Raw genomic sequence first — 19,074 nt, 5'->3', positions numbered from 1 at the left:
CCCTAGCTACAGAGTTTGGATTCTGCTAGGGGCCCCAGTCCTGCAAGGAGCTTTGTGCAGGCACAGGGGTTTGCCCAATTGGCACTCCTTGCCGAATTATGGCCAGGACGGGACGGAACAAAATGCCATTTCAATGTATTCCATTTGCAGTCCAGTCCAGAGCAACACTTGAATACTGGGATAATGATTGGTCACATCTCAAAGCATCATGGTTTTTAACATGAACTCTGGTGCCTGGGAGTAGACAGCATGGAACAGAAATAGTTAATGACTGTAATAATTTGCATGTACTGCATATAACTCTCTCCATAAAGCTTTTTACGAAGATTTGTTTACCCTCCCAAACAGCCGTGTCAGGGAGATACCCTAAGTCTTTTTATGTGCAATTAAAATTTTGACTGACGTCTGGCTGAGAATAATCATGTGATGAATCAAATTTTGTCTGCCTCCTCGGGAGGTCAATAATCCTGACTTTGGGACTAGAGCCATGATGTATTGAGGAGCTGGTCTCAGAAGCCCCCTGATAAACATTCCACAAACAAATAAGGAAGAGAGGTTGGCATGGTTACACGTAGTAACTTCCACTTTGAGTGAAAATAAGATTTATTGTTCCTTGGGATAAATATTGAGCTCTGTTTGGCCTGGATCAATACATCTTGATATGCATCTCAACAGACATCAATGGGCTTGATTCACCACTCAGATCAATAGAGCCACATAAAACTGCTATAACAAAATAGAGAATCAAGGCTCCAGATCTTCATTTTATATGCAGGGAAACTGAGGCACGGCAGTTGCATGACTTGACCAAGGTCATTCAACGATGGAGTAGAGAGAATAGAACCCTAGACTCCTGACTCTCCGTTTTCTATTCTAACTATTAAAGAAAATAAAACAAACTCTCTCTTTTCATAAAAAAATGACTATTTTGATTAAAGGTGGTAAGTCAATTAGAAAATTGCCACATGAATATTCAGTGAGGAATCCAAGGTGTCAGAGGGAGTGACAACCACTTCAGTGCTAATGTCTTAGTATCATTTCATAGTTTGGTTCTTAAATGAGCTGGTACTAAGTGCCAGGTTGAGGAGTGAAAATTATCCCTGATCCCTAGGACAATGTACTCTATACCAGTCACTCCACTTCACATCTGAACTCTAGTGAGTATCACCCCCGAGCCCTGACTGCAGCTTCTCTGCGTTGTAAGTGCTCAGTTCAGCCCTGGTGTAAAGCCACTGATGTCAGTGAAGTTACATGAGAGATGAATCACTCCTCAATCTGCTTTCATCTCCGAACCTGGCTGGGAGCAAATTCGCAAACCAGAATGACTTTAGTTTAATTTCTGTTTTGAAGGGTTGAATATTTTTTTGGGACGTGGTATAAGGAATCTAGTGTGTTTATCGTGGAGAAAGTGCAATTGATGGATATGACCCTGATTTGACTTTCTGTATTCAGTAGCAGATGTACAGTTATGGGACTTACCACGGACGGGTTTTCATGTACTATCTAGGAGGGAATGAAGGGAAAGGCTCTAACTGTTTTGAGACCATCATGCTGATTGAAAATGATCTCCAACATAGGAAGATAGGAATTGCCAGATCAATATTAATCCATCAATTCTTGTCTTCTGCTTCAGTTACAGTACCTGTATCATTACCTGATGTTTCACACAAAAAAACTCCCCTAGACAATTGTGCAGCACTTTACCTGGAGGAAGATTCCTTCCTGACCTGATCCAGTGTACACCATGAAGCATGACAGCTGCCTGATCTGTGCAAATGCTCACCAAATAAAGGTATTTTAATATCAAATTTTGCCTCTCATACAGAACCACTGATGAGCCACTACCTGAGGCTGAGAGGAGTAACGTGCAGCATACGTGACACGGCTAACACATCAGAGAAAGAGAGGATGAGGAAGAGGCAGTCTCAGCTTACCCCCACTGAAGATACTGGATGTTATAGGTGATGCCTTAGCAGGGAGTGGAGAGAGATTTTTTTTTATCTTCGGGTACCTGCGGAAAGATTCCATTGCCTTCCAGTTACAGTATCTGTAGGGGAAATGTTAAGGTCAAGGACAGACAGCAAATCAAGTCTAACACATTTGAGGAATACAGCTAGCAATAACGTCCCTTTCGGACTTACATGTTCTTTGGAAGAAAGGAAGGCGAGAAAGTGCCCAACACCCACCTCTGCACCCCCCTCACCCAGTCCAAAAGCGAGGGATTTTTACCTTTTCCAGAAGTGTATCAGAACCGGGAAGACGTTCAGCAAGGCCACGTGATAGAGGCTGCGATCCAGGACTCCTTTGGAAACTAAATTCCGGATTAAATCTTTCTGGCCCTCAGAAATGTTCACCTGGCCACAGAACAGAGACCACTTCACAAATGGGCCAGAAGGCACAGGTGGCATCCCTACTGAATCCCAGAGAGAAACACCCCTAGTAACTCCCCCTGCCCTCGCACCTTCCAGGATTCTACATTCCACTTATAGAGCCCTGGTCACAGTTCAGAGCTCTCCAAGCAGGGTCTTGGTTTATTTCCTGGCTAACTAGCCAAAATCCAAAGGAATCCCCTTTCTGCCCCTTCCCTCACCATGCTTTTAAAAGGGATTTAAGAAGAAATGTGGTTAAAACACCAGTGTGCCATGGGGAGGTGCAGCGTAACGGGGAGGGAGAGTATGAGTGATCTCTAGTGAATACAGACCAAAAGGCTCTTCTCTATTGATCGTAAAGCCAGCCACTGTGTCTCAGCCCTGACCAGAGGGGCCAATGTCTCTACATGGTCATTCGGTCGCCATGCCCACTCACTCACTCTCTCTGGATTACCAGTTAGCGTCAGTTGTGAGAGTGGTTTTGGTGATCATGGACACTCTCCATTAGGACCTGGATTGAAGCTAATATCTTACTTCGCACAATGTCAAAGTCATCAGAATTGCAGTATGTTCAGCCGGAGCAGATTGAAACCTGGGTCCCATTATTAATTCCCTGAGCCAGATATCCCCCAGTCCATAAGGCTCTCAGGTGATGATTTGCAGGCCCCAGGCCTCCCTGGTAGTGAGCGTGCAGGGCATGTTACAGCCTCCTACCCGCAGTTTAGGAGCGACTTCGGAGTTCAGGAAGAGTTTGGTGATTGTGGCCACTTTGGTCTTAAGAAAGGTGACGTCCCTCTCGGTGTACATCCCGCAGGCTGCGAGCACTGCAGCTGAATCAGCCAGGTGACAAAACCTGCCAGGACAAATGGAAGGGGATGTCTAAGAGAGAAGCCGTGGGTGTGGCTGTCTCCTCAGACTCTGATACAACATATGGCCTTTAGCTGTGATTTTCTAAGCCACGTCGGGGATTTTGACCCACTTCCCACTAACATTCATCCCCTGCCCTGTGGCACGTCTTCCTCCAAAGAGGGTGTGATAGGGTGTATATGCCACACTGGTATAGAAAGGGCTAACTGGAGCCAGAGAGCAATGAATGCATCCAGTTGCACCTGGAGGATGGGCCAGGTCCAATTAAAGATGAAGCCTAGCTGGGAAGGATCTGGGAGTTATAATGAGGTGAAGGAGCCACAGTGAGAAGGTAAGAACTGCAGTCCCTCTCTGGTCAATAGAGAGGCCTGTGGGCCAATGGCAGGATTTCAGGGCAGTAGAGGAAAGAGGAAGCCCAGGGATGGAGATGGGGCAATAGGCCTTGGGGATCCTCTCCTGACACGAGAACCCTGGAACAGGCCAGGAGAGACACTGGGAAGACAGAGGGGTGGAGCAGTCCCTCTGAAGGGAGCTCTGACCAAAAGGAACAGGACTTCCAGGGGGAGAAACTCGGGGAAGTATCGCTCACAACAAGAAATGGAAAGGACTCAGCCCAGAAAGGGGCAGCAGGAAGTCCAAGGTAGGAAGCACTCAAATGAGGAGTCTGGGGGAGTGGACCTTGTCTGCTTCCACAGGGTCCCTGGATTGGAACCCAGAGAAGAGGGAGGGCCTGGGTTCCCCTCCTGGCCACTGAGGAAGGTGGCATGATACCTCCATACAAAAAGTAGGGACTCTGGGAAACCTGGAGACAAGGGGTGTAAAGATCACTGGGCCTAGAGTCAGGGCTGGAAACCTGACCTAAGGACATCAGGCTGGTGTTTGCAGGACTTTCTGCTACCCCGGAAGGGGTGGGACTGGATGTGGCCTGGCCGAAGGGTTGAGTCACCGGAAGAGGCAGACCACCACTAGGCTGGAACAGCTGTCCCGCAATGGGTGCCAGACCAGAGCCTGCTACACCACACCTGGCCAGCGGTGAGTCACTCTATGACAGAGGGGGGTGGGGGATGGCATAAAGGTTCCCAGATACTTTCATAGGGGCAACTACACCTCAGCAGAGGGATTGTCTTGTGCTTCCCACCTCTGCCATTGGCCATCACGACATCCCCGTGGCAGCTCCAGCAGGAAAATACCAAATGTCAAACCAGGAGCAGCAGCCAGTAGTGTGTAACTAGCCCGCTCTCTGCAGGCCACCAGCAGTGCACGGGTCACAGTTAGGGTAACGCAATGCAGACACAGGCAGCATGGCTTAACTTGTCCCCCCCCTTAAACAACCTCCTACCATGGAGACACACAGCTTGTGTCACCGCCATTCCTGTGCTGGCTGGGAGAGTGAAAGCGAGTGTCTTTCAGTGTTCTGTTACTGCTGCTCCCTGATCAGCCAACAGGTGTCGCTGCAGAGCACTCAGCAACAGGTACTCATTCACACCAAAGACTCCCTTCTGGCTGTGCAAAGGGGGCTTCTTTGTGTAAAGGAACGGGCCTTTGAGTCTTGTCTCTTTGCCCTGGGAGCTGAGTTCAGTACCTCCCAGCACCACATCACTGCAGTGTAAGCAACAGATCAGCTGAGTGCCCAGCAGACTAGCGTGCGGTGCTGCTCTGTCTGAGCCAGCCCAACAGGCCAGGGATTTTATCCCTGCAAGACAGGAAGAACCCCAAGGTATTTGAAACAAACGGACAGGGCGGGCAGGCTTACTTCTCAATCTCCAGGTAAAAACTGAGGTCGTTGACCAGGAAGTTGATGGAAATGTGCCGCTGATTAAAGAGCCGGCGCTTCACCTGTATCACCTCCACATCCTCTCCCGTGCTGGCAGTCGGCACGGCCTGGCGGGGGCTAGCCATGGCAATGGTACTGCGCATGGAGCTACTGGGCAAGTCTGAGTGAGGACAAGGGAAGACCTGAGCAACTCATCTCCCTCAAGCTCCTGCAACCCAGATGTTGGGTAAATTGAGAGAGAGACAGTGCGTGGAGGTGACAGGGCCAGCACTAATGAGATTGATCACACCTCATTTCAATCCCACGTGTGTCTCTCTATCAATTTACCCAATCTCCCGACAATGCAATCCTGTACCCAGCCTAACCCCCACCTAAAGTGCTCTACTCTTCTGTCTATGGTTCGCTGCTGGTGTCTCTGGCCCTGTAATCCTCAACCTGTACACTTCCCCCAGTACACACAGGGCTCATCCAGAGCCCTTCTAGTGCGCATTACTCTCTAATCCCCATACCCTCCTGCCCCCGCAGCACTACCCTAAATCACAAGGAAAGAACTTACATTAGTGCTACGCCCTAAACCACCACATGGAGGAAATGCTCACAGCTGACGCCAGGTACTAAGTCACTGCACAGACTTACTGAACATTCAAGAAGCAGTTGGTGGGTGCTGTCTTCAGATGCGCTGAAAACGTAAGGCGTAGGCAGCTTCCAGGTGGGTTATGCAGTACAATTAGTGCTTTAAACAGTTAGGACCTGATTTTTCATTATAGTGCCTAATGGGTGCCTAAATTAGGCTGCCCAGCTCCTCACATGGGTGCTCAAATAGCACGAGCTGCATAAAATGCCACTTTGAGTGGCCAACTGCAGAGCTGCCTGCCCAGGTTAGCAAATGGGATTTCCCCTTCTCCAGTGGCTAACTTCTTGCTGGGTTGGAGCAGATTCTTGCTATGGAGAGAACAACCCAGATGCTTCACTCCCTCTGAGCCAGCTGGTATTCTGGCCTCTTATATGCCTCCAACAGAGAACTCTCGGGTAAGAAAATGACAGCAGGGGACAAGCTGCCAGGTTTCTGCTATTGCCTCCCCTAGAGTCTGCTCACCCCAGGTGGCAACAATGGTAGGCAGGAGAATGAGCGGGGTCTGGACGTACTTTCTTTTTGATTTACGAGCTCCCTCCGGAGAAAGTCCTCAAAGTCTTTGCGGGATTGCCGATTGTTCATCTCCCTCCGGAACTTGCAGATGCTCCTGATGAAAGCCTGGAGCACGAACCACACTCTCTTCTGTGGGCAAAGAGCATGGAGGGTGTCAGCTTATGTACAGCACTTGGAAAGGAAGCAAGGCAGGGAACGGAGGCAGTAAGTAACTATGGGCCTGATGGGAATGCCTTCAGACTAATTATCCTGATTATTCCCTGGGGATCTGTGCCCAGGCAGACCTGCCACTCTGAACTAATGCATCAAAATGAATCCACACATTATGTGGAATTACTGACCCCACGGAGCCACAGTCATTGCTTTTCAATGTCACTGGGCTTCAGTCAGATCCCTGGGGGACATTGCCGTTAAATGAATTTCCTGACTAAAGTCAGTGGGGCTCTGAGTGGGCACAGGGGTCTGTTTGCACAGATGAGCTTACAGCCCAGGGGCTGTAGACATTAACGCTCTTGTTCTGGACAAAGACAGTTTGTTCTGCAGCCTTGCATGACCCCTCAGCCCACTGGCATCAACACATTCACAGAGAAAAGCATCCCCTCCCCACTCTCGGGCCTGTGCTCTGGGATCTAGCTGGGGTATCAGCAGGTGGAGTGCAGGCCATCCTTACTTACCAGCTTATCCTTTATGAAGGATCCCCTTCCCTGCCTCGTGACGAAGTGAGTGTCAAAAATAGCGCTCCCAGGGTACAAATCTTGGTACATCTTAAACCTGCCAGGATGGAAGAGTATTAGAGAAAGCAGAAAGAGCGAGGAGTACTTGTGGCACATTAGAGACTAACAAATTTATTTGAGCATAAGCTTTAGTGGGCTAAAACCCACTTCATCGGATGCATGCAGTGGAAAATACAGTAGGAAGATATATATACACAGAGAACATGAAAGAATGGGTGTTGCCATACCAACTATAACGAGAGTTATACACACCCCCTGTAGTTACTGTCGTTTGTTCCAGTTCCCTTCAAGTATCCTGGGGGGGGTGAAGAGGCTCCTTCCTTAGCCAGCTGAAGACAAAATGGAGGGGTCTCCCACAGGTTTAAATAGACTCTGTCTTGTGGGTGGAGACCCCCCCTTCCCTCCTATGCAAAGTCCAGCTCCAAGATGGAGTTCTGGAATCACCTGGGCAAGTCACATGTCCCTGCATGACTCAGTCTTTACAGGCCGAAGCCATTGTCCACATGGTATCTTGCATGTCTCCAGGAAGACTTCTTATGTGGATTGGAGCATTCCAAGATGCATTGTTCCCCAAGTGTTTCCTGATCAGGTACTTAACCTGGCGAATTCCTTCCTAAAGAAGCTGACCAAATGCCTCCCAAAGCTTACTTAGAAACCAAGCCAGCATACAGCCCACTTTCTTAACCTCAAGTAGAAAATGACATATATGTACAAATAGGATGAATAGATATAGCAGACCATAACCTTTACGGAGATATATTACATGGCACAGGCAGAGCAAAACATATTCCAGTTATGTCATGCATACATTTATAAGCACCCCCCCCATAAAGCCTTATGGGGTACACTGTTACAGAGAGTGATCAATTAAGGTGGACTATTATCAGCAGGAGAAAAAAAACTTTTGTAGTGATAATCAGGATGGCCCATTTCCAACAGCTGACAAGAAGGTGTGAGTAACAGTAGGGGAAAAAAGTAGCCTGGGGAAATAGTTTTTACATTGTAGAATGATCCATCCACTCCCAGTCTTTATTCAAGCCTAATTTAATGGGAGGAGACTGGCGTGAAGGCAGAGACAAGGAGGAGAGAGGTGGTGAGGGGAATGGAGGGCCTAGTCCCAGAATGCTGGATAACCCTGGATATCACTTCTATTGCTGCAGTGAAACCTGATGAGGAGGGTGAAACTGATCATCCTCTGATCCCCTCCTCACCAGCTTCTGCTGCTGCAGGGGGCCGTGCTATTCATGGGTAACCCCAGCAATGCAAGGACCAGATCAACCTGCCCCTTATAATATATCACAGACACAGTAGTGTATGAAAAGTTATGAGCCACACCCTGCTGTCCTTATGCAGGTAAAACCCTCGTCAGCTGCAATGGGAGCTGTGCCAGAATATGGACTCAGCACTCTGGCCACTGCTTAGGTGTATCCTACTACGGAGTATGTGTGTATAACCTCCAGCAAGTTTAGCAACAATGCCATCGGCCTCTCAGGAAGTGTGATGGGCATCCACCCCTCACAAGGCTGGAACAGGCTAAAAGGGGCCAATTAACCTTACAGGCTGCACCTGGAGGAGAGCCAGGGATGGATAAAGCCTAGTGGAAGATGAAGCCCAGCTGCGCATGGGCAGGCTGGGCTTGAGTAAAACCAGGAAGCTGAGAGCAAGAGGGGGCTGCAGGGAGGGGCTCTGCAGTCACTCCCTACACAGAAAGGGAGTTGGCAAGGGACAAGGAGTTCGAGGGGGAGCGTAAACCCTAAGATCCCATCCTGGACTACAGACTCCGGCAAGAAGCGGAGAGGGGGGGAATAGCCTCTTGGAGCGGAGGAAGCTTGGGCTAGTAAACCCAGAGGTGGGCCAGGAGATAGAGAAGTGAATTAGGAAGGAGCCCAAGGAAACAACAACCGGGTCAGAGATTGAGTAGACTGTAGTTGCTAGGCATAGGGTCCCTGGGCTGGAATGCAGGGTAGTGGGCAGGCCTGGGTTCCCCTACCAGCCATTGGAGAAGTGGCACTGGACCTGGACTTGGCCTGAAAGACTGACTGACATGGCATATGGACAGCTTGTACAGTTGGACTTTAAGACCCCCAGAAGGGGAGGACCAAATAGTGACCTGGCTGTAGGCGTGAGTCACAAAGAGGAAGCACCCTAAGTCCCAGAGAGATAGAGAAGCCATGGTGCAGGCAACTGAGGGAAAGGGACACCAGACCAGGTGAGAGAATCCACAGACCCAGCCACAAGGAGGCACCCCAGTGGTGAGTGTACCCTGTTAAAGTGAAATGAGCCAGGACTACTCACCATTTCTCTTCCATTGCTTTCAGGACAAAGCTCTGTGCTGTGAATAGCATGGAGCTGGTGACCAGGCCAGCCTTGGGTATATCTCTGATGATGGAAGCTTGGCATTGCAGCAGTTCCTCTAGAAAAGACACACAGTCACCTCCTCTCATCTGCACCAGACATTCTAACACTGTAAGGACCTCCTGAGCCATCCATGAATCTCCATCCCTTGTGTTCACAAGGTCCAGGACCTTCATCACAATCACTACCCCCTCAACCACATTTGCCCAATAAATTTTTCCTCCTTCCTTGGCATTTTCCCCTTTTATAAAATCACTTTTTAACCCAAGAAGAAGTCTGCAGGCCACATAAATACCAAGGCACCTCACACACTTTGCAAGTGACACTACTGAGCTCAAAATATCTAAAGAAGACTGTAGGGAAGAATATTTCCCTCCACTGCTAGAATCACAGGGTGAAATTCTATGCAGGAGGTCAAATTAGCAGATCATAGTGGTCTCTTCTAGAAATCTGTGTGGCAGTAAGAGCAGGAACCTCAGGAAACAGTGAGATGAAAATTAGAGTTCCTGAAGAGCAGATGCCCCATGGGTTTGGGCAGTGAGAGCTGGCAAGGCCCTGTGCACTCTACTGCAAGCTGGATCTAAACCTTGCTGCAAGGTCCCTGGATTTGGCAGCACTGTGGCACAGCAGACTGGAAATGCCAAATGAAAGGCCAGACCCTCTGCCTCCACTAAAGCCCCATTGTGGTGCTGAAGTGATACAACGGCATCTTAAGCCAGCCCTAGGCAGGGCAACTGAGGATGCTCCCAGTGGTCCAGAATCCTCACCAATTTGTGTACAGTTGTATCAGGGAGAGTAGCAGTTCCTCCAGAGCCCTGCTGTGTGCCCACGTACTCCCCATGCTGGAGTAAGTGGACAATGCGCCGGCTTCCCCTTCCCTACTAATGCACCAAACAGTTGAGGTGGTACAGGGGGTTGTCCTATTTTGCTGTGGGTGTGCCCCAGCAACAAATGACTATTTCCCTCCCACTCTGGAGCAATTGGGAAGTGGGGAGTGAGTTGTACCCCACAGGGGTGTCTGCGGCACAATGCATGCCCGGGCCACTCCTGGGATGGTGAGCTTAGGCACTGCCCTTTGCACAGAGAAATCATTCTAGGCTGGGGCATCCCTTTCCCTTGTAACCTTAGTGGGTGGCCTGGATCATGTTTGCCTTCCTGTGTAGCTCAGCTCTGTGGAGTAGGGAGTCTGCATACCAGCAGGCACTTTGTTGTGGAAGAAATTCTTGAGGATACTGTTGATCAAAGCTCTCTGAGCTTTGGGGTTGGACTCGGTGTTGAGCTTCTCCACCGCCTGCCAGAAGAGCAGTGGGGCTTCGGCGTTATGTTGTTTGAGGAATTGCCTGAAAAACTCCAGGTGGACGGGGTTGTGCAGCACTTCCATGAGATACCTGGTGGGGAGGAGGCACTGGGTGAGAAAGCAGCACCATGGCAGGGCACTGTGCCCTGATCAAGAGCTGGAGCCCTGTGCCTGTATCTCCATTGGCATGGGGAGTTTTTGTCAGACTCCCAGTGATGGTGAGAGGGTAGAAAGCTTGGGGACCTCCGCGCATGGGACCTGATGAAGGCAGAGTACGTCTTCTCCGTAACAAGGGAAAACAAATGTGTGCCTCCTCCCCAGCTACTGATTCATTGAGAACCATGGGACCAGATGAACCCACTCATGGCTCAACAGCATTGGTGGAATTTACCAGACCTGGCTGCTACCAAAGGGAGCAACTGAGCCAAATACTGACCTAGGTTACACCAGTGTAAATCCTGAAGCCAGTGGATTCATTCTGGATTTACGCTGGTGTACCAGACAGCAGAATCTGACCCAATGGCTCTGCACCTGCCATGCTTAACAGAAGATCCCAACCAGAGAACTAAGGTGGGAGCAAGGTTAATTTCACTAGAGTTCAGCTGTGCACTTGAAGACATCTGCCCTGGCTGCTTTGGAACCCACAAGTGATCAGCAGCACCCAGGCCATATACTGCTTTGTGCTGAAGGAGAATCAGCTCAGCAGGGAATCAAACTAGACAGGCACAAGAAATAAATGAATGAGGGGAGGAGGAAGCCTTATTATGATGCTCAACAGCTCCACCTGCTGGGTAACTACGAGTGCTTCAGCCCTCCGGGATGAAGCGGATGTTTCCTGTACAAGTAGATGAGATGTGAGATTGCATATGAGGGTACGTGTGGGGGGGAGGAAGAGTTTCTTCCCCTCCTCCCCCATTCCAGTGCCCAGATCCCAGCTATATCAATGTCTCTGTCTGAGAGAGCTCTACTCTCTGAGGCAGGCGGGACCGGTTCCACAGGAAGATGAATCAGATGGCAGGAGTTTGGGGGGCTTAGAAAACATGACTCCGGAGAGAGTGAAGGTGGTAAAAAGGAGGAAAGCTCCATGACACACAGTGCAGTACCTGGGTCTTAGAGAGGGCTTCCTTAACATGAGGGTCTCCCTCCTCATGAGGGACAGACTTGTCTTGCTCAGGCGAACACACTTCCTCTCTTCGTATTCAAGATCGAACGCTGTTACAAAGAGAAGAGAATTGGGTCCGAGGTTACTGGGAGCCATGTCACAGCGAGCACAGACTGACTCAGCCTCCAGGTGGAGGAACTCAGGGCTCTGGGCAATCTCCAAACCCACCATGACAACATTCATGTCGTGAGGCCAGCCCAGAAGAACCTGTGCTGTGGGAGCTCGTCACCTGAATATGGCCACGTCCCTTTGGGGTTGGCTGTTGCGGAGTGTTCCTTCTCCCTGAACTCTGGGAAAGGGTGCTGGAGTGCAGGCCTTTCTGGGGGGCCAGGACTCTCCTCTCCCCCTTCCTTCTGGAGATGATCACTTGAACCATAGGAAGGAAGTAGGTGGGCCTCTCCGCAGCCTAATCCTCTCAGGATGCCTTCCATGCTCAGTCCTTCAAGGTTGTGTCTGCTATTCTCTGCCCATGAGTTTGTTTTAAGTCTGCCCTAGTTCTAGCCCCTCATAAGCACTCACCAAGGGAGGGAAACATGCTGCAGAAGAGCTCATAGTCCTCACTTAACACCTCTACAGCCATTGAAGGATTCCTGAGGGTCAGCTCCTCGAATGTCATGCTCCTGAAGTCTGATGGGGCAGAGAGAAGAGGGGTTAGACTAATCACTTGTTCAGCCTGTGGTTACCAGTCAGCCTTGGGAATGTGCTTGAAGAAATAATTCATAGTGTTATATCCACAGGAGGGCCAGTCTTCCCTCCCACCCACCCCGTTTCCTTCTCCATCCTGATCCCTTGACTCTCCCACCACTGTGATGAGCAATGACCAGGACAGGTGGTCCACAGAAACTCAGGCTTCACCAAAACTGCTTAATAATAGTAACACTTGGCACTTTCCAAACATTACTGAAGTCTCCCAGCCTCCCTGCGAGATGTAGATTGCTGTTCCAATTGTACAGATGGGGTTGATGAAGCACAGAGAGATTAAATGACTTTCTTCAGGTCACACAGTGAGCTAAATTAATCTAAGGGTCTACAATAGCTTTTGCCAGCATAGAACCTTGTGCATGGCTCTAGGCAGCAGAAGTCCACTGGGCGAGAGCATGTGACACTGCCACAACCTCCCCTCTACTGAGGGCCCAAGGCAGTCCAAGATGTGGGATTCAGCCAACTGGGCATGGGTTTCCGTGCATTCCTGCTGCAGCCTCCACCCGGTGTAATGTCCCAGAATGGGTGCAAAGAGGCACAGTTTGCTCCTCCTGTGCCAGCGCGAGGGGATCTGACCCAGTGAGTCATTGACAAAGCTGGAATTACAACTCAGGTATCCCTGACCTCAAAGCCCTGCCCCATTCCACACTCTCCTGGGCATATCAGATGGGCTTCCACTCCATATGTACCTTCAAACACCCTACGCAATGGGAGACGTATACTGTGTGTTGTGTCAATCCATATCACTTGGTCAAATCAAAATCACCTTTTACCAGATCACCATAGTGGGTGACATCCCAGCCAAATTTCCATTGTCTGCCATCTCCCTCTGAGCTGTTCAAATAAAGGGTCACAAAACATGGCATGAGTGTATTTTTCACCATTCTTTGTAGAAAAAGGCTGAACAAAAGGACTGTGCAAAAAAGGTTGAACAGTTTTTGCTCAAACATTTAAGGTTTGGTTGTTTTTTAAATGTGCTGTGAGGCTGAGATCAAGCATAGAAAATTTCAACCCTAAGTATCAAAGTTCAAGGTGGCTATAAGCAACAGAGCTTGTCCAAAAATGCAGAAAAAAATGTTGCTGGAATTTTTAAGACATTTTTTGCAACTTTTTAACTCTAGAAGCTGGTTGGAAGAACAGCTGCCATTTTTGCAAAATAATATTGTCAACTATTTACATTTTTTTCCAACCAATAAGCAGCTGAAGAAGGTCTGTTAGAGGGAAAACACTTTTTCCAGGTTACCTCTAGGGATTGCTGTAACCCTGCCTACACTATAGTTCAGTCTTCCTCTAGCTTGACATGAGTGCCTCTCTCTCAAGTGACTGTGTCTGAGCCCCCAGAAGACACTCCTTTTACCTGTCTTGCGCACAACAGGCTCCAGTTCAACCTGAATCGATCCCCCTTTTGTGAGATCCTGAGTGGCTATGAATCTCCAGTGCTCCTCTGAGAGTGTCTCGAAGTCCCTCACTCCATATAAGGCTTGGCTCAGAGTCAGGGATTCGTTTATCCTCTTGGCCAGCAGAAGGTGTTCATCTTTTCCATAAGTCTCCTCTTTTCCCACAGGCTTCTGGACCTTGCTCCTCTGAGACTACGGTCAAAAGAGTGGAGAATTATTGCCCGGAGTCCAGATGACATTTTCAAAATGGCTACACTAGAACAGACTGGCAGCCTCTCCACTGGCTCAAGCACCAGCTGCGTTGCACAGCTAGCCATGCTATAAGGTGGTCACAGCCATACTGTGTTTAAACGCGAGTGGTTTGTTTTAGTATAGGCAAGGCTCGGACAGTTGTTGGTGCTGGATGCTTATATTGCAGTAGCACCCAGAGGCCCCATTGTACTAGGTGCTGCACAAAGCAACAGTCCTTGATCTGGAATGCTTATGATCTAAATACACAAAAGAAAACAAAGAGTGGGAGAAAGGGGGTGCTACCATCCCCATGTCTTACGTGGGAAACTGAGGCATAGAGAAACCACATGATTTGCCCCAGGTCACACATGGAGTCTGCGGTAGAGCCAGGAATTGAACCCAGGTCTATTGAGTCCGGTGCCTTAACCACAAGACCACCCTTCCTCTCCATTATGTAGAGGAAACCCTCAAAATGCACCTAATTGTATAATAATGTGGAGGACAAGGTAGAGGATGTTTCTTCCTGACACCAATTGATGATCAGGATGTGCCCTGAAGCATGAGAATTGTTCGCCCTTGAAGTGTAGTCTAATTTAGGTAACATAAAAAATGCTCATATCATTCAGACACTGGCACACTCATGGCATTTTATTTAACTCACGGAACAAACAGTGCTATTGGGAGAGAAACAGTCCATTCCTGTGACTGGCTGAAACTGCTGATGCACTGCATAGGGTGACCAGATCACAGAGGCGAAATATCGGGACGTGGGGTGGGGGAGGAGAAAGGAGAAGGGGGCGGAGCCAAAAAATAAAAAAGCCAGTGGGGAGAAAAAACAAAAAAGCACAAACTTCCCCGAAAAGTGGGAAGTGCCTAGGCTGGCGCCAGCCACACGCAGATGTAAACAGCGGCCCCCCGGGTCCTGGGACACAACAACCCCTGCCCGGAGCCCAAGGACTGACACCCCGACGCCGCGGAGATGGGCACGGACAGGGGGAGCACCCCCACCAAGTCCCTGCGCGGAGACCGGCCTGGGCTGGCCGCGGTGTGCCAGCGTGGGGCAGCCCCTTCCCTGGCAGGCTCCAGCACCCCGCGGGCCCGGGAGTGTGGAGCTGTAGCAACCTTCGTGCCACTGGGCTACACCCCACTGGAGAAGCGGGACCTTGCTGCAGCCCCCAGGCTGGGACTCGTCCAAGCATCGCAGGACGGGATCTCCTCACCTAGGGTCGCACACCCAGCCAGGCACGCACTGCTCCCCCTGCCCTGCCCCCCAGAGGCAGACAGACTCACAGATTCTAATTATCCCCAGTACTGTGGCGGAGCCGCCGCCCGACCGGCCCTTCCAGCCGCTCCTCCGCCTCTCCCTCGCTGTGTGTCAGGCAGAGGCATGCGCCTGGCACCTGGCACCAACTACACCCCTCCGGGGCCGGGGCGCACGTGGCGGAGGTGAAGCCCCGAGGAACTGGAGTCCCCACGCGGGTAGCTGCTGCCCCCCATCCCCACCCATGGGCGTGTAGGGAGCCGGTTCCCCAGGCCGGACCCGGGCTGCCCCCCTGCAGGTACCCCACTGCCCTCCTGCCTGCGCTTGGCCCAGGGCCAGGCCGGACTCACTCCGCCGTCCCCGGGCCTCCTCCCTCCAGCGCTTGCCTGGGAGGGAGGAGGAATGTGGTGTGCTTCGGAAAGAGACGGGGATTTGAGGAGGGATCCAATGGGGCAGTGAGGGGGTGGGGCCAGGGCAGGGATTTGGGGAGCTATCCAATGGGTGAAGGAGGAGATGGAGTTGGGGTGAGGGAGGGGGCGCGAGCCAGAGCGGAGGGCAAAAATTGCTTGTTTGTCCAGTGTCCCGACCAAACATTGGTCGGGACATGGGACAAACGAGCAAATATCGGGACAGTCCCGATAAAATCGGGATGTCTGGTCACCTTAGCACTGCATGACACTATGAGCCCAATTCTGCCCTCCCTTACACCTGTGTGACCTCACTGGCTTCAGCAGAGGCTCTCCCCTCCCCCATGCAGCCAAACTATATCCTTCAGGCCCTGCTGCTGGCTGCAGGTTTGGGCCCTTAACACTTAAGTGAGCAATTTGGATGTGTCACAAAGCAACATGATTAGAATGTCCTTTACCTGAAAATTTTGAGATGTGCCTACAAGCTGCCTGACCTATCCTTGGTGCAACTCCATCAACTTCCGTAGCGTGACACCAAGGATGAACTTAGCCCAGTTGCTTCATACCCTGCAGACATCAGGGTTTTAGTACTTGCTGAAGTGCTAATTGCATTCATGTGCCAATTCTGTGACCTGAAGTGTAATTTCCCTGTCAGGGGATGCTTAACTACCTGGCTAATTAATTAATTTACAACCATTAGAATTAATTAATAAGGGCCAGATTTTTAAAGGCATTCAAGCATTGCTGCACTCAGTATTGCAAGGTCTAACAGATTTAGGATCCTAAATGTCATTTTTAAGGGGATTTAGGCACATTGGAGCCTAAATCCCATTGACTTTGATTCTTACATGCTCTGTAAATCCAACAGGGTGCCTAGCTGCATCTTTAGGCACCTAAATACCTTTGTAAAACTGGCCCAAGATCAATATTTTTAGAAATGGCCATTGGTTTGGGGATCTGCTTCAGAAAACGAAGGTCTGATTTGCAGACAGACATGCTAAGCGCCCAAGAAAAGGGTGGCTGCAAGTGCTCAGCACCGTTTAAAGCCAAGACCCAGGTGTCTCAGGTTGGAACTCAAAACCGAGACACTCAAAAGGAGAGGTCAGTTTGCAAATGTTGGCCTGAATTAGCAGCATGGTCCATGTGGGCTCTGCAGGAATCCAAATAAACCTGGATATTTTAGCACATCTGTTTGAAAGTATGTTTTTCAGAGGCATTCTTGCTTCAAGGTGCCATTTATGGGGCTGGTATTCCATGAGATCTGGTCTTCCTGTGGAATTTCAAGCACCGGTTAAGAGCAATGCCATGGGAAGAAGAGAACTCATGTAATTTGGTTCCTTAAGGTAGTGAAAAAACATAAACACAAGTAAAGCACAGTTAAAAATGCTAGCTGCCCCTCCCATTAATGAAGGCCTTTATTGGTTGCAGGGTCACCTGTCTGTGTGTGTAGACTTTTTTCTCTTTGTGTAATAATGGCAGTACCTGCTCTGAGCAAGGGAAAAGAGGTGGGTCCTTAAAGAATGTATCAGTTACTCATTGTATTTCCTACCCCTGGTTTGTGTATGCGATCGGTACCTTGTTGTGTTTCCTTCCCAGAAAAGTTATTTTTTGTTGCTACTCTGAGGTGGTTTTTGGTCAGGCAATTCTCCGGACAGCTCTTTCAAGACACCACCAATAGGCTGCTAAATTCCAGGGGTTAGTGGCTAAGGAATTCAGGAACACTGCTCCAAAGAGCTGGAGAGAGAGTCTTTTACACACACCTACATGCACACACAGCAATATTCACAGAAACCCTTCCCAGGTGTGCACGGCCATTGTATGTTCAGAACACATGGGGGTGCAGTGCACAAAGGGACACAAACATCCTCAGACACACCGGCCAGGACCCATCCTTCCAGACCCTCACCCGTATCACAACTAGGGTGACCAGATGTCCCAATTTTATAGGGACAGTCCCAATTTGGGGGGCTTTTTCTTATATAGGCTCCTATTACCTCCCACCCCCATCCCAATCTTTCACACTTGCCATCTGGTCACCCTAATCACAGCCTCCTCTTACCACAAAACGAAGAAACGTTTCATCATCATCAGCAAGAAAGTCGTTGTAGAAGAAGCTGAGTATCTGATAAGGCAACAAGAACATGCTTTGTAAGCAAGCGTTCGCCACTTCTGCTAGCAGAGCTCTCAGTTTTCAGTTTGCCAGGGAGTACTTTGAAAAACCAGTGTAGTGCTGGGAATAGTGCTGGATTAATACCCTCCATGGATGCAGGATCCATTGCAGAGCCATAAAGGACAGCCCAGATGGCCCCAGAGCAGGTTTGCCCCACACTCCCCTGTTCATATGCCTCAACGCTGACCTGGAAGGGCCATGGCTAGGGGGAAAAGGGAATTCACTCTTGGTCCGTGGCTAAAGGGCCAGCTAAAGGGTGTTTTCAGTGATGTAGACTGGGTAAAGCCCATTAAGTCATTTTGCATAGGCTACCCAATAGCGATGGTTATAATGGTGTTCAGTTACGGACTACATCACACTGAGAACACCAGCCTCGATGTGAAAGGATCCCTAGCATAGTTTCCCACGCCATCCAGCCCCCTGGCTCACACATCTTTATTGGCTGGGCACACTGACTAGTGAGCTCCCCACCCACCTCTACCTGGTCCACAAAGCAAGAGCTAAGGTCTTGGAATCAGACCATGTGGAAGGTCATTTTTAACTCGAGGCAGCACTACCTCTACTAAACAGAGAGTAACATCTGTTGCATCCTTGGGGAATTCTGATTCCTGACCAGACAGTATGCAGCATGGCATGCTCTTGCACCTCCACTTTCCTTTCTCTGCCTCACCTCGGAACTGAAGCACCATCCTCATTAAGTAGGCCCTAAGCTGCTTTTACAAAATCCACATTTGTGCTTGCAAATGGGTAGCTGCTCATCTAAGTACCCATTTTGCATGCCCCAGTTTCTGTTTGCAGGTGTAAATCAGGCACAAGAGCTGTGTATGCAAGTTTTGTGAGCAAAACATAGGTGCTAACCTTTGAAAGTTTAGCCTTTCGTGCAGGGCCAGCTTTAGGCCAATTCAGCCAATTCGGCTGAATTGGGCCCTGCGCCAAGAGGGCCCCGCGCTGCAGCTCTCCACCCCGCCCCCAGCTCACTTCCCCCTCCTCCCTTCCCCTGAATGCTCCGCCCCCTCCCCTGCTTCCCGCGAATCAGAGATTCGCAGGAAGTCTGAAAAAAAGCAGGGGCGGGCCGGCAGCACAAGGTAAGCTGGGGTGGTGGGGGTGCGAGAAGGGCTCCGGGGAGGCGCCGCCCGTTCCCGCCGAGCACGCAGGCCCCAGTGGCTCTGGCCCGGCTCGGGTCCGGCCCGGCCCCCGCGGC

At 50.1% G+C, this 19,074-nt stretch overlaps 1 protein-coding gene across 1 annotated transcript in view; it reads right to left on the bottom strand.

The window, feature by feature from the left end:
* Window positions 1–19,074, bottom strand: part of RGSL1 (regulator of G protein signaling like 1) — a 39,927-nt gene that overhangs the window by 4,987 nt on the left and 15,866 nt on the right. Inside the window, 12 exon segments of the mRNA XM_034779343.1 lie at window positions 1,935–2,047; window positions 2,230–2,354; window positions 3,084–3,222; window positions 4,990–5,170; window positions 6,157–6,286; window positions 6,832–6,928; window positions 9,187–9,304; window positions 10,441–10,634; window positions 11,647–11,755; window positions 12,225–12,332; window positions 13,765–13,996; window positions 17,763–17,825. Of these exon segments, the coding sequence (XP_034635234.1) occupies window positions 1,935–2,047; window positions 2,230–2,354; window positions 3,084–3,222; window positions 4,990–5,170; window positions 6,157–6,286; window positions 6,832–6,928; window positions 9,187–9,304; window positions 10,441–10,634; window positions 11,647–11,755; window positions 12,225–12,332; window positions 13,765–13,996; window positions 17,763–17,825 (1,609 nt within the window).

This window comes from Trachemys scripta, chromosome 8, assembly GCF_013100865.1.
Source record: "Trachemys scripta elegans isolate TJP31775 chromosome 8, CAS_Tse_1.0, whole genome shotgun sequence".
Lineage (NCBI taxonomy): Eukaryota > Metazoa > Chordata > Testudines > Emydidae > Trachemys > Trachemys scripta.
This window is presented reverse-complemented; position numbering and strand designations above follow the sequence as displayed.